Genomic DNA, 15148 nt, shown 5'->3' on the forward strand with positions numbered 1-15148 from the left:
CTGATTATTCATGCCAAATGTATTTATTGACTAAATTTACAGTATACAATCAACACAAACAACCCTTTTGACCACTGCTCAGCAACTTCTGTTCTCTCTGTTCACCTGCTGGATCACTTCCCAGTATATTCCTTGTATAAACTATCACATAAAAGCCCACTGGCTGACTGTTTGTCCAAGAAATTAATTTACAAATACACACTGCGATAGTATTGGCAGAAAACACCTAAAATCAAACAGATGTAAATGACTAATGTGGTAAAAGTAGGTAGTTGTTTACTGCTATGAGCTCAGTTTTTAGTTTCATATTATTACAGCAGTCTTTGTGGAAGAGTCCTTCATTGCGCTTTTGTTTCTGTCTTCATGTGCTGGTGGAATACCTTGGTGGGCGTTTTGTATCCCAGAAATAAAGATTCAGTCGATATACAGTCCAAGTCCATCCGCACATCATGTTGTTTTCTGGTTTAGTCTGTTGTCACAAGAGCCCGACCGATATAACACACACACACACACACACACACACACACACACACATGCATATATGGATGATGGCGATACTAAGTTCAGAGAGGGAAATTAATTAATAACCGATATGGTGGCCGATATAGTCATTTTTTAAAACCTTTTTTATGTAGATTGTAGATTGAACGATTTTTCACCACTAGTTTCATAAAACTAGATAATATTTAACATTATTATACATTTTTACAAACAATAACTGAGAAAAAAAAGAATAAATATAAGATAAATAACTAAATAAACTGTTCATTTTTACTCAATTGCTGACTGTTCAATAAAAATAATAATAATAATTAGAAAATGAATAGCTAACACCATTTCTGAATCACAGCAAGCAACATTATATATTGCAGGGGTATAAATTAAATCGTGGGTTTCATCACGATACGACATTAGATGCATTGGACAACAATCGTTTCAGGGGCCAGCGATCGATATGACACTATCTGCTCCAGATATTTCAATGAAACAGCAACATTCTTTTACCAATACAAAGAATAAAAATAGACCTTCTGCTCACTATAAAGTGCCACATTGCATTTATGTGTTATGGGTTAACTTAAAGCCTGGGTAAAGCAAAAATACATATGTGATCTGAGTTTTACACAACACAGAAAAATGAGTTATTAAACACCCATCAAAATTTTAATCAGAAAAATAACCGACGGGTGTAAAAAAAATCAGTTTTAAAATAATGAAAACTGAGCAGTCTTCTCTGCTCTGAAATGCTGAAACCTGATATCCAACTTATCTGGTGACTCTAAATGACAAACAAACTACAGAGAATAAATCTTGTTTCTGTTTGTGTGTTCTGCAGTGCAGAGATCTGCTCTCATGTCTTCTGCACAGAAGTCCTCGTGACCACCCGTAGACGATAACCGTTTAATATTAGGTTCATAAAATGCTGTAGACTTAGTGCATATCTAGGATATTACTGCAGACATTGCAGTCTTCTGCCGCTACGACCACTGACACGAGTTAACAGCTTCAGCAAACGAAGTATCAGCGTTAGACACTGCAGGTTATGTTACTTATGTTGGGGGCGGAGTTATGATCAGGAAGCTTCAGTGTTTTCGACACACCCCAAAAAATCCTGAACACAGAAATGGAGAAAAACTGTTTTATGGTCTAACTACAAAATTCAGTCATAAAGTTGGAATAATTTTGTTTTCAGACACAATCCTCTGTTTATTGTGTTTTCATTTTTGTTGTGATATGTTTGGAAAATATTAATTAAATAAGTTTTGAGAAGATATACACTTTTTACGTCGAGAACAAATCACATTGTCACAATCATTTAATGGAAAGAGGTAAAAAATATTTTATTCCAACTTTATGGGTGACTGTGTAGTTTAGTTTTAAGTCTTTTTACATGTTTTAGCTGTTATTTTGTACCTTGTAAAGAATGTTTTATACAAAAATCTTGATTTTACTGATGATACACTGATGTGCCTGTCAAAATAAAAGCGGACAGTGATATTCATCTATGCAGTTGGATCGTACACCCATGAATCGATATATCAGTCCATATTAATGTATCAATATATTGTGTAAAAAAGGTTTTCATAAGAGACCATATCGGACAGCATATACACCAATAATATCAGTGAAGGGATATATCTGTCGGGCTCTAGTTCTCATCATATACCAGCTTCTTCTCTCTGCAGACAGCAGCACACACGCCTCCAGGAGAGGTGATCTTCTCCCTCACCCCCTCCTCTTTCTCTCCATCTCACTCCCCCCTCCAAGCTAACAGGTCCCAGTGCTATACGTGTCCAGGCTTGGACAGGTAGGCTATGAGGGCCACGACCACCCCCACATACATCCCCGTTCCGATGGTGATGGAGAGCGCGGCGAGGAACAGGGCTCTTCTGGAGCTCATTCCTGCTTTGGAGAAGTCTCCCTTCGCGATGGCCTTGCCTGTCTGACAAAACAAAGCAGAGAGTGAAATGAGCTGGTGTATTACTCATCAGCAGCGAGTGTATGAGTAGGTGTTAAGCCTCAGTTAAAAGAGAGAAAACAAGAAATGCTCTCGGGTAGCCATTAGTTACCATGGCAATTAGGTCATTATCCCTCTGACAGTGACAAATGTGTTGTTTGGGTGTTTTGGTTTCCTATCAAAAAATGAGCCTGGCCTTTATTTATTCTTCTGACACATTATTTTCTGCTCCAGTATAATTGTCTGTGCAATTATTGTGCAGGATGTTGCAGAAGCTTTAAGATACGCTGCGCTCTGCAGGACGTGAGGTTTATCTTTCCGGAGCAGGAAGATGCTGACGTTAGGAACAGGTCTCAGCTGTGGATGCAACATCTTAAAGTAATGTGACTGCAAGCCACTCATTACCCATTGCGTCAAATATTTCAAGTGTTTCAAAGTACTTCCAGAGCATTATTTCATTATTTTTTTTTTTTTATTACAAAACAAAAAGAACACAAATAAATAAATTACTAAATGAAAAATTAAGGCTTATTTTTTGTAAAAAATGTAATTGTAAAAAATTTTAAACTTACCATCATAATAAAAAAACTAAATATTTTTTGAAGAAATATATTTACTGTATATTATCTGCAATTTAAAAAAAAAACAAAAATTCAGACATTTTCTTGTTTTTTCTACATTACGTACAAGTAAAAAAGGGAACAAAACAATTACAATTATTAACCACAAAATGAAAGTTGAATGTGAATTTAGAGCAAATTCTATGTAAAAATACAAAAATAAACATCATATTGTTGAATGAAAAATTTAGCAAAAGAAAAAAACCTTACTTTTTGTTAAGAAAATATTACCAGGTCCCTCTTACATTTAAAAGTGCCTATACATTTTTCCATTTATGCTCAGTAGCAAAATCTTAAAGTAGCAAAACTTTCAATTTTTGTAAGAAATTGTAAAAAATATTTTAAAAATCATTACACTTACCCTCATATTAGAGTAAAATAACCATTTACTTACTTTAAGGTATAATATCTGTATTTTTAAAAAACTTATCTTGATGGCAACTTTTGCTGCTAGACTTTTTCCCAATTTTGTAAGATTTTTTAATTTTAATTTTGTAATTTTTATATATATAATAATTCCTCCTTTTACAGTATACACTTACACTCATATTAGAGTTAAAAATAAAAAAAACCTTTACTCATTGTGTGTGACAATATTTGCTGCCAGACTTATTACCATTTTTAAAATAATCATATTAAATTTTACTGCAGAGCCAAACCTCATTCTTAATGGTGTCCTAAAGTGAATAGAGAGGACTGACAACTGCTGAATTTACGTAGTCAATCATCTGAATCAACTGCAAGGGTCACAGGATGGAAAATGGGCTGCGGTAGAACTCGTCTGAGTGCTCTGAGTGCTCGCTGACCTTATAAATAGAAAGCAGTGTAATCAGAGTTAATGACAGACTTGAGGTCTCTGGGCCTTTACCTTGTGAGAGTAGTAAAAGGCAACGATGCCCAAGGGCCAGAAGCAGCAGAGCATGGAGAAGATGGCGAGGCCCAGGTAATCCCGAGGGGGCAGCACAATGAAGTTGTCCTCGCTCTCACTGTCACTGGAGCTGTCACTCTGCAAGACATCGAGGTTGATGAAGAATAATTAGATGTCAGGAAAAGGAGAAACGTCAGCTTGTTAGAGGTCACAACTTCGACTCTAAATCGAAAATCTGTTCAAAAAGTAGCTTTCAATTTCAGTAATTGAAATCAAAAGTAGTTCATTTTTAAATGTGACCTTATAGCCTAAGTGAGGTACTTTCCCCCAAAAAGATATGCCAGTTATATGACACTTGGCACCATTCTCCTGTTTAACCACGTTTGGGTTAGTTTTGGGCTATTTTGTCCATTTTTGAATCCTTTTCATTCTGCCTGTATATACCACTTAAAAAATGTCTAGCATGCCATGTTGCTATCATTTTTTCAGCACAACATCACCTATATGACCTGAATTATTTTTTCCCTTTGACTTACTGTATCATCATTTTGACAATTATGTTTTTTTTACTTTCAGAAACACAATCATGCTCAACGAAGAATTATAAATGTTGCAAATGTGGACACAGGTTACAAATATAACATATAAGCGGTCAACTAATATGAGGGATAATATCTAGTTCTATATTTTTATACTAAATATATTTGATCTTATCTCCAGTTCTACTTGGCCTATCATCATCGAACAAAAACTGGCATGAGTTTCAAACCAGAACTTTAGAGGGAAGTTGCTTCGTTTTGACATCATGACATCATGAAGATGAAATCATGTTTGTTGATAAAAAAATAGAAAATGTGAATGTCTTTTGTCAGGGCTTTTACTTGAGTACAGTACATAGTAAATATGTCAAGTATCTGTACACCTCTGTGAAGTGAGATCATATTGCAGGTTCTTCAAGCAGGTCGTTGCATTCAGGAGGTATTTTCACCTTTGAATTCTGTTCTTTCCACGTATTTTACAAATCAAGTACTCAAGAACTTTAACTGAAGTAATGACGTAATGACTCTGTCTATGCTTTGACTCAAGGAAAGGAGGATTTCTTGATCTTACAAATCAAGACTTACAAATTGGACTTAGACTGATCCAATTTAAGATTATCAGTAATTTCTTTCTGACCCCTCCAGACTGCTTAGACTTAAACCCAAGGACAATGCTGATTGTTGGAAGTGCTGCAACTCTGTAAGGATGCTTTTTCACCATCTATGGGATTGTCCCAAGATTCATAGTTCTCTGCCCAAGGCTTTATATTCTTAATGATCCACAAATGATGTGTCACTGTGGAGAACCACAGACTTTATTTAGACCAGCATAATGAGACGCTGGAGGAACCCAGGTGAGCTCTCTTTGCAGGAATGGCTCACAGATAAAGGATGCATCATACAAACAAATCCTTTTCAATTGTAAGGAAAGGACTGGAAAATATATGACTAAGTAGGGAGACTACTTGGAGTACATTGCAAATGTAGATGGTTCTTGATATGCAGTACATACCATGTAGAAAATACTTGCAGCCAATTTGCCCCTTCTGTATGTGTCTAAGAATCACAGCATTATATGTAATATAAATAACATTATGATGCTGCGTACTAATGTAGATTTGTGTGTTTATTTAATTTAATATTTACCAATGACATTGGTAACGTAAAAGATGTAGCCATATAAAATAGCATAATGATTTTAAGGCCATGATTATATTCTCTTTATGATTGTCTTTGTCTGGATTTGGAATGAATGCTTTTGAGTCCATGAATAGTCCAAGATCTCCAAACTAAACCACAGGATAGACCGTTTGTCACTACCACCCATAACGACACATATGAGTTACATGTTTGTCAAAATGACCCATATAAGCATTTTGCAGCTCACTGTACAGAGTGGAGCGTTGTAAAAAGAGCACACATCATTATATATATATATATACACATACAGTTTGTGGTTGTAAAAAGGCTGCAGTTTCTGTGAATTTAGGCTACAAACCACTGACATAGGTTTAGGACAAAAAAACATCCTGGTAAGGCATTATAAATGACGGAACGAGTTACAAGGGTGACTTGAGCCATGGAAGTTACTAAAAAGTAGTTTATTTTGTTTTCAAATGGGACACGAACCCCGTTCTCCTGGGTGAAAGTCTACCCTAGACCGTTTGTTCGACCCATTCCTCCCCTAGTGTGACATCCGCCATTGAAACTCCACATCACCGTCAATCATTACTACTACGTCAGCAAGATGGCAGCAGAGGACAGTCTAAAATGTAAATATGAGTCATATTTTGTTGCCTGTACAAATGCCCTATATTGTTGTTTTTGAAGGGAGACCAGTCTCTATGGCAGGGGTCATCAACTACATTTATCCAATGGCTTTAATACTTCTAAGCAGACACTGTGGGTGACTGACTTTTAAGTAAAGAAAATATAATGTACTTTGCCTATATCAGCATCGACAAATCCCTAAAAAATGATAACTAGATACTAAACTAGAAAATGCTGTCAGACTGCCGCCAAGGAGGCAGTTCAGTGAGAAGTAATGGTTTAAAAAGTGTGATTACGGAAGCATCATTGTAGATATGCCAGAACGCACTTTTCCTCCTTACATTTTCTGAAATCATCTGGCTATTATTTTGCGGGCTTTGGCAGGCTGTATTTGACCGCTGCTCTACAATATTATGGCAGATGTATCTCTCAGAACCCAAGAAAGCGAAGTGTGAAGTTGTTCGTCGTCTTGAATGAGCTCCGTGATGAGACAAACACCACAATAACAACGGGGTTAGGTCAACGTGTGGATAGTCAGGTGTGCAGCTCGTGCCCCCCTCAGGCCGGTGTATGTGCCCTTGTTTCACCAGCAGCCAGGACAGGATGAGCTCAGCCAGCCAGAAAAGGATTTGGTGCCTCTGTCAACACCCATGAGCGGCCTGAAAGATAACATGGGATTAACGGATTGTTCCATCATTGCGAGGTGACAGGGGAAACAGCACGAAGACAGTGTCATTTATGTGCTAAATTGCTTCTACACCACGAGACGAAGCACTGAGTTTTCAACCGGCTCTCCCACTACTGCGCCTCCGTACTCAAATTCAGGGCCAAGAGGTATGCGCGTGTTAATGAATGATAGATTCGAATGCCACTCAGACTACATTGGCACATCGTGCCTGCAGCGAGGACGACGGTGCAACTGCATTGGTGACCTTTTCGAGGACGTCGCCTTACTTCTCTCGGCTGTCCCGGAGACGGAGTGGATGTTTGTTTAAATAAATAGCCCCCATAAGGAGCAGGTTTCATTTGTTCGTCTCGCTGCCTGTGGGGATCAATCAAAGCGGGGAAAAGGAAGGCACAAAATAAAAATCAATATGTAAGGCAGGAACTGAACCAGCCATTTTAGAGGTAATTAAAGACGAGTCAGGGAGGCGGGGAACGAAAAAAGGAACAATATTGTGCACTGGCAAAGTTTTTAAGCACAATTTTCTTCCTTTTCTCATCTACTTTTACCAAACCACAGCATGCAATGGAAATATTTGCACTATTTTGGGGGGAATTTCTGTGCAGAAGGCTTATTTAGATGTTAGTATCTAGTCCAATCAGTTTCCAAACCGCTACCTTTGCCAAGAGAAGATTACGAAGCTCCCTGTTATCTGCTTTATGAACACTATGCACCTGGACAGCCGGGTGTGATCCATCAAAACAGCAGCTGGTCATAACCACATAATCTGACATCACATGAATAAACCGGTGGCTACAAACAGCAGTAATCTCCTTTTATCTGTAGCAAGACCTGATAACGCTTCTGAGTGACTGGAGCTTTCAGTCCTACTGACAGCCTGTCTGACACCAAGTCCGGCCGGCTGGGGACACACTCTCAGTCTGGTCTGATGCCAGTATAACTGATGGGGCTCCGCAGAGGCACAGTGCCTGTAACAACCCTGTCACAGCACTCTGCGAGGCCTCGTTAGAGTCCGGAGGGAACAGTCGACTCCACAGCAGGACACACGCAGACCCCTGCACCCTGTTAGCTGTGACAATCATAGTGGCATCACCCACACACTCGTGTTCCTTTGTTACCTGCAATTTATATTTTTCTGTGTCACACAGATGTCAAACAGCTGCCGACAAGAACTACCTGTAGAGTTACTGTACAACACTGCCTCGTTGTATCTTTGGGTCTAAACAAAGGTTGGGGCACCAGAGGAGTGATATGAGTATAAAAGAAGAGGGTTGTGTTTTATGGGAAATTGCAGCAGAGTATATCCTGTCACACACCCCCCCCCCCCCCCCACCCCTCCCCATTTCAAACATGTTTGAAATGGGGAAATGTAATTTGAATTTCTTAAAGCCCATGAATGACATCAGAACATACTACCACCTACATTTATTTTTTACTATCTTTTACCCTATCCAAGTTCTTTTGTAGCCTTAACCAAACCAAACTGCGACTGTTCAATAATGTTACTGATTCGTCTAAAATGCCGTTACAATCAAACCCCAAGGGTTTTTTTTTATGACGTCACAACGTAAAAACGAAAGCAGTGTGTTTCCCTGCTGTCAGCTTCTCTCTAAAGTACTGGCTTGAAATTCCATGCCTGTTTTTGTTTGATGATGATGCCAAGGTCAAATATATTTAGTATAAAAATATAGAACTAGATGTTCTCCTCATTTGACCTCTTATGTTATATTTGATGTGTTCACATTTGAAACATTTAAAATTCTTTGTTGAGCATGATTGTGTTTTAAAAGCAACATTTTCATCAATTTCAAATCTGGTTTTATGTGTTTTCTTTTGTGTTCAAAATGTTGATCCAGTAAGTCAAAGTGAAAAAATAATTATGAGGTCATATTGGTGAGGTTGTGCTGCAAAAATGATACCAACATGGCACTGTGATTGATACAGGCTAGCGGGCTAACGTGCTATTGCTAGCGTGCTAATGTTAGTATGCTAGCATTAGCTTAAAGCAAAGTCCAGCATCTTACGTTCAGAAGAATGTATTTGACGTCCAAAGTGATCAAGATGAACAGCACAGATTTGTTGTAGAGACATGTCTGCCATTATTATACTTGCCAAGAGGGTGCTTGGCCTTCACTACATCTCATCTTTAGTGTCCATGACTGTAAAACTCCTCTGAATGTTTGACTTATGTGCACCAACAAACATCACTGTTTTTGTGTGTGATGCATCTCAGCACAGAAGCACAAACACATCCAGACATGCGGGAAGTGGAAAGTGTAGAAACGCAGGTGCCGAGCAGAAAAGTCTCATATTCCAGCTGGAAACCCAACTTTCATCTGAGCACAATTCATCACATTCATTTTCTCTTTTGAATTGACGTGGAATAACTTTAGCTCCGGGCTCACCTGCTCCGACAGCCATGCATCAGCGGAGTGCTGCTTAATACCCTCACAGCACGGCATTACTTATGGCGTTAATGGCAGCCGCCACCGTGTCTCTATCTATCTGCCAGGCCTCCGAGTGACAGGAGCTGGCGCCATCATCAGCCCAGTTAGGGGCGCCATACTTCTTCCTCTGCCAGCTCGGGGGCCCTGGGTACTTCGCAAGCGTCCCTGGATGAAATTAGATTTCTAGCACTTCTAAAAAGGCTTTGCTCATTTTGCTGTCACACTTTTCTTTGCAGCGTATAGTTATAGTTTTAAAAGAACAATAGCCGGCATAGATAAACTCAGATGTGTCATTTTCTGAGAATGTAATTATAAAAAAAGGGTACAATTATCCTGCACTACAGATTTGAAAGACTCCAGAAAATTGACCATTGAGAGAAGAAAATGAGCGTGAATCACACTGGCAGTCTATTAGAACGGTAAATGAAATAATAAGCATCACTATACACGCTATGACTCACTATCTGCTGAAAGATGTCCCTGACAGTTATGAGCAAGTGTTCTAACGCCTTTAATTTCATATACCGACTCAATATTCTAATAACTGTACTCACTGCAAAGTGGCTTTTACTTGCATCAATTTGCTCTTTAAAAGGGAAGCTATTATGCTTTTCTGTATTTTCTGTCAAATATATAATGTCCCAGTGTCAGATGTTCATGTTAAATGTGGCCAAAGTTTCAAATAATGTATTAAAAAGTGATCAACATAAGTTATGGATAAGTATAAGATTCTTATATGACACTGTTGCATGCAGCTACATCCAAACATTGGAGAAACCTGTCATCTTGATTGTTAATGTGGTTCATTACTCCCCAATTTCGGCTCACATTCCGGCTGGAACATGTTTAGATGTGTAGTTTTTTGGTTTAGAAGCTTTTATTGCTTATTTTTCACAAGAGAAAGTACTTCTACAGTGCTGTTATGTAGCTAAACATGCCATCTTGGTTGATGCGAATCTCTCTCCAATTTCATGTGTGATTGCGTAGTTGTTGGTTTTAAAAGATTTTCCTTCTATCTATCTATCTATCTATCTATCTATCTATCTATCTATCTATCTATCTATCTATCTATCTATCTATCTATCTATCTATCTATCTATCTATCATTTCTCTGGACACTGGCAGCAGTTATATCCAGTTAAAGAAGCTCACACTTGCTTGAAAAAAAAATCGCCAGATACCAGCATACACTACACTGCATAAATACTATTGGTGACGTTGTCATGTATCATTTGCATAGGTGACTGTGTGACTGCCTGCCTGCATGATGCAACGGGAGAGAGAGACTGTGATTAGTCTGTGCAGCATGCATGGGAACGTTATTTTCACTGTTTGCTTGCTTGAATAGGTTGCTAAATTTGCTGCTTTTAAAAATAAAGTTGTTAAGAGGGTCTGAAAACTCGCTAGAACTAGCAAGAAAGTCGCCAAGTTGTCAGTACTGGTTCAGAGAAGGTGGGAGTGAAGATGCACAAGAACCGGAAACACTGACCAAAGAGAGCAGACTGAGGGTAAATACAGGTGCACCAGCCATGTGCAGTATGACATAAGTGTTTTTTCAAAATTATAAGGACTAGTATGAACCTGAAAATGATCAGAATTGTTCCCCTTTAAGCACATTTGGTACAGTAGTTGCTATATAGCAGAAGGAGTGAGAAAGTTATATATTGTAATATATTCTGTTAGCAAAGACCCAGTATATGGGGCCCCTCCAAACAAAATACCACTAAAGCACTGCAGACTAACAGCTTTGCAGAAAACACATTTTCCCCTGACCTCATACTCAGGACCTTGCTCCTCCTCCACATCGTACGACACCGTCTGGATCTTCTCGTCCTTCTCTCCCTGTGTGCTGTCCAGAGGGTTTTCTGCAGAAACTCCATCCAACACAGTGTCCTTACTCTCTGTGAAAGTGGTCTCAAAGCTCTCACTCTTGGAGTCCTTGCTGTGGAGGCTCACGTCGTCCTTGTAGAGGATAAAGTTGGGCCTGTAGAAGGCCTCCACAGCCAGATGCAGCGATGTGGCATCCAGGAATTGCTGAGTCTTATGCTTGCCATTAGTCCCAGTGTAGTAGTAACCAATGAGGCTGTCCTGGTAAGGCTGGCTCGGGTAGTCACACTGGTAACCCTGGTAGTCGTTGTGGACCACTTGTCTGCTGGTTTTGTCTAGCAGGGGGTTCTGGAGTTCACTGAGGCTCTCCATGACTGCAGGCTCAAACGTCTAGTGGATCAGAGGATGGAGTCCAAAAAGGATTTGGCAGTGTGGTAGCTGGAGAAAGTACAGTTTGAATTAAATGTGATTAAAAATAACTTTAAAAGCAATAAATGACAAGCAGTTCAATTAGATTTTGGCACATGCTTGGTAAAATACAGTTATATCCAGCAGCTATTCAGTCAGATGCAACATTGGGTTTTTAGTAATGTAATAATCTCGGAAATTAGTGCAGGAAATATTTCATCTAGCTTGGTAATCAGCATTCCTCACAAGCTCGCACCGGTCTGGACCATAAAATCACCATCTGCTGTATGTTCCACTGTTGCATATCACACCTTCAGATTCATGCAAACATGTAAGGAAAGAATATCTTGCATGTCACGGCTGCCTACAGAGGAAACCTGTGTAAGTGTGGTGAGTCCTGCTGTGTTTCACACTGTGTCTGTGAACTAAGTGTTGCAAAAGGTTTGTTTAGAATGATTCGTTTATGTAAAAAAATAACCCCTTCAGCAACACGTCCGCCAACTAGAGGATGGGCAATCTGAGCAGATTTAAGTAAGCAAATACTTACAAATCCAGCACCAGTGGTCAGTCCCTTTTGGCCAACAAAGACCTCATCCATCAAATTAATCTCTCATCCCATCATGTGTCGTGATGGAATGAGATAAAAGCCCACAGAGGCAAGTGCATCATATTTTGGAATTAAAGTAGCAAATCAAGTCAGAGTCATTTCACGCTTTTTTTTGTTCAAAGTGCTGCAGTGAGAAATGAGCTACAGAGTGGAAATGCATGAGAAAATGTTGAGATTTTCCACACATTAGAAAAAAAAGGTATGACAGGGCTTGATTTATGAGGGTTGGGAGGCGATTGAGTTGCTCAGGACAGACACAAACAACCTGAGCTGAGCAAAAATCACAAAAACACCCAATAATGAAAAGCCAACAACACTGTAAACTATTGCCTTCTTTGATACAGTCAAAACAGGAACTACAAATCTGATTTTCTTTGCAGAGGGTTGCATGTGTTTCCATATATTTTCAGAAGACAGGCAGTAGACCTTTTGGAATATCTGACCCTGTGAGAACAAAAGCTCAGCGTAGAGACCGTTTTCAGAGCAGGAGAAGCATGATTAATGTGTGCCAAGTGGCTGAATCTGAGCCCACACACCCCAGACTCACCACCACCAGTATCTCCCAACACAACACGGCGTCCTGCTGCCTGCCGTCTCCTCCACTCTCACACACACTTCTGAGGCTGAGCGGCTCTCCAGATAACAGGGAATTCCATTACACACTACATTAGACAACAAAAACCACAAATAATTCATCTCGCACCATGAAGATGTGCACTTTGCACATGTGAGAGTGTGCTCATACTCCACAATTATTCATGATCACTCTATCTTCTCCTTCTGTCTTTCTGTCATATATACTGCACCCTCACACACCAAACGCACAATTTTCTTTATTTTGGTAACATCATAGGTTTTTTTTACCCCTCATAAAATTGCAAATACTTAATAAAAAAACGTGTAGCGGCTCATGAGGGAAATCTTATTATTTCTTTTTTTTTTTTTTTTGCATTATACTGAGAGTTAATGTCTGCCTCAGAATATCAGGCGATGATTTATTTATTTTTTGCACACTCGCAGCTAAACATCTCCGATCTTACCTGTGGTGGAAAATCCTCCCGCAGCTTCGCTCAGCATCGTTCCTCGGCGCAACTGAGTCGATGTTGACGGACGGACCCACCTTTCTACTTCACATCATCAGTTTTGGGAAACTGCCATCGTGGCGCATCATAACATATGACATCCGTGTTAAAAAGGAAGTTATTATTCCGTGTGTGACAGGGTGGACTTTGCCCGCTGAGCTCTGCCTGCCATGGCACCGCCGCTGCGTCTGACAGGTAGATTTTTACGCACAGTATCACACTGAGCTCCGGCTCCAAAACAACTCCGACTCCAGCCAGCTGATTGGCTGCGTGAGGCGCGCTGTACACTCGAATACCGACCACGGATTTGACACTTCCCAAACTCCACTTGCCTTTTCTGGGCGTCTTCCTCCAGCTCAGTGTCTCATGTGCTGACTGGTGGTTTTACGCCCCCGACTAGAGGTGATGTTTTTGCCTCTCTTGCATAATCAGCAGAGAGAGAGAGTCCTTTTGGAAACAGGTTGGTAGCCACTGAAATGTGTTTTTTAAATCACATGAGCTAGCATTTGTAGACTCAGTGTGCTGAAGTAATTGCATTGCTTGCACAACTTGATTGTGAGCTGTAAATGTTATTCTTCCCCACTGAGAACGCCCACTGAATGCCAAAAGCACACAGCACAGAATTTCCACAGAATATTATTACTAAAGGTACACTATGCAGGATTTTACAAAATACAAACAATAGAGACTGAGCACATTTAAGCCCCGCCCCACAGGAGGGTAAACAATCTGTCTCTATTGACTTTGTATTGGAAGAAGGAGCCTCCTTGTTAATACTGTTAGCAATCAAAAGAAAAATGTCTAAAAGTTGCTGTGTGGTGAAATACACTACCAACAGGGTAAAGAACCATAATTATGTTTTTACAAGATGATGAACTGAAAGACAAAAGTGTAAACAAACGTATACAGACATGCTAAGACGTAAACAGACGTATACACACGTGCTAACAGCCAACTCGTCCTTTCTGGTAGACATAAAGTGCTATTATAATAATCTGATATGCTTATATCTAATAGTTTTAGCTAGAAACAGGCATTTTGTTAATGTTTCCGGCTATGGTTGTGTATTGTGGCACCAATAATTTTCTTCTCCAGTGGGCGTGTGTGAGTATGACACATGGCGCTCTGTCTCTATAGCCCCTTTTAATACAGCATTTCCGCAAAAGTGCCGTAACAAGCTCTGTCAGCATTTTGCATTGGGACATTAATACTGATTCTGCAACTGCATAATAATGGATCAATTCATGCTGCAATATGGAACAAAGTGGGAGGAGATGTAATGCTGTGTACAATAAGCGACGTCAGCAGCGAGTGCTTTCAAAACAATAATGGTTGAAGATCTGCCTGTACTGTTTCCCACAGATTCTGCTGTGACTCTGTTGGTAGAGCGGTCACCCATCGGTTGGTGGTTCGATCCCTGACCATGGCAGCCTACATGTCAAAGTATCCTTGGTCAAGATACTGAACCCCCAAACCAAATCCTCCAGATGCTGCATTCATTGGTATATGAATGACTTCTCTAAGGTGGCAGGTGGCGCCGTTTAGGGTAGCCTCTGCCACCAGTATGAATGTGTGTGTGAATGGGTGAATGAGCAGTCTATAGTGTAAAGCACTTTGAGTGGTTGCAAATCGAAGAGAAAAGCGCTATATAAGTGAAGTCCATTTACCATTTTCATACTCAAGAAAAGTTGTTCTGCATTTTGCTGAACTACTTTGAATATTGTTGGACTCCAGTGATACGGCCAATTTCCGTTCTTATTACCCGGGTGTTGGTTGCACAGACGTCACGTATTTCCCATCTTGCCTTTTCCAATCGTTCACATTGATTTTGTCTCGA

General features: G+C 39.7%; 1 protein-coding gene across 3 annotated transcripts; it reads right to left on the minus strand.

The window, feature by feature from the left end:
• Positions 1 to 290: 290 nt before the first annotated feature.
• On the minus strand, positions 291 to 13557 carry LOC131988836 (synapse differentiation-inducing gene protein 1-like). Of its 3 annotated transcripts, none has more exons than XM_059354104.1 (4): positions 13270 to 13557; positions 11161 to 11652; positions 3947 to 4084; positions 291 to 2443 (listed from the first exon to the last, which is right to left on the minus strand). In XM_059354104.1, exons 2-4 carry the CDS (start codon positions 11584 to 11586, stop codon positions 2285 to 2287), a joined length of 723 nt encoding a protein of 240 aa, XP_059210087.1. In that variant the 5' UTR covers positions 11587 to 11652; positions 13270 to 13557; the 3' UTR covers positions 291 to 2284. The 3 variants fall into 3 exon arrangements, with proteins under 3 accessions (XP_059210087.1, XP_059210089.1, XP_059210088.1); XM_059354106.1 differs by having other exon boundaries at positions 291 to 2439; positions 13270 to 13552; XM_059354105.1 differs by lacking the exon at positions 13270 to 13557 and adding an exon at positions 12777 to 12881.
• Positions 13558 to 15148: the final 1591 nt, after the last annotated feature.

This window comes from Centropristis striata, chromosome 16 (genome assembly GCF_030273125.1).
Source record: "Centropristis striata isolate RG_2023a ecotype Rhode Island chromosome 16, C.striata_1.0, whole genome shotgun sequence".
Lineage (NCBI taxonomy): Eukaryota > Metazoa > Chordata > Actinopteri > Perciformes > Serranidae > Centropristis > Centropristis striata.

Excerpts from the sequence above, each read along its gene's own strand:
- LOC131988836 (XM_059354104.1), bottom strand. The coding sequence starts at position 11,586 with ATGGAGAGCCTCAGTGAACTCCAGAACCCCCTGCTAGACAAAACCAGC. Across the intron at positions 4,085-11,160 it reads AGCAAGGTCCTGAGTATGAG|AGTGACAGCTCCAGTGACAG; the intron begins GTCAGGGGAAAA and ends GATGTCTTGCAG. Across the intron at positions 2,444-3,946 it reads CCTTTTACTACTCTCACAAG|ACAGGCAAGGCCATCGCGAA; the intron begins GTAAAGGCCCAG and ends TTGTTTTGTCAG.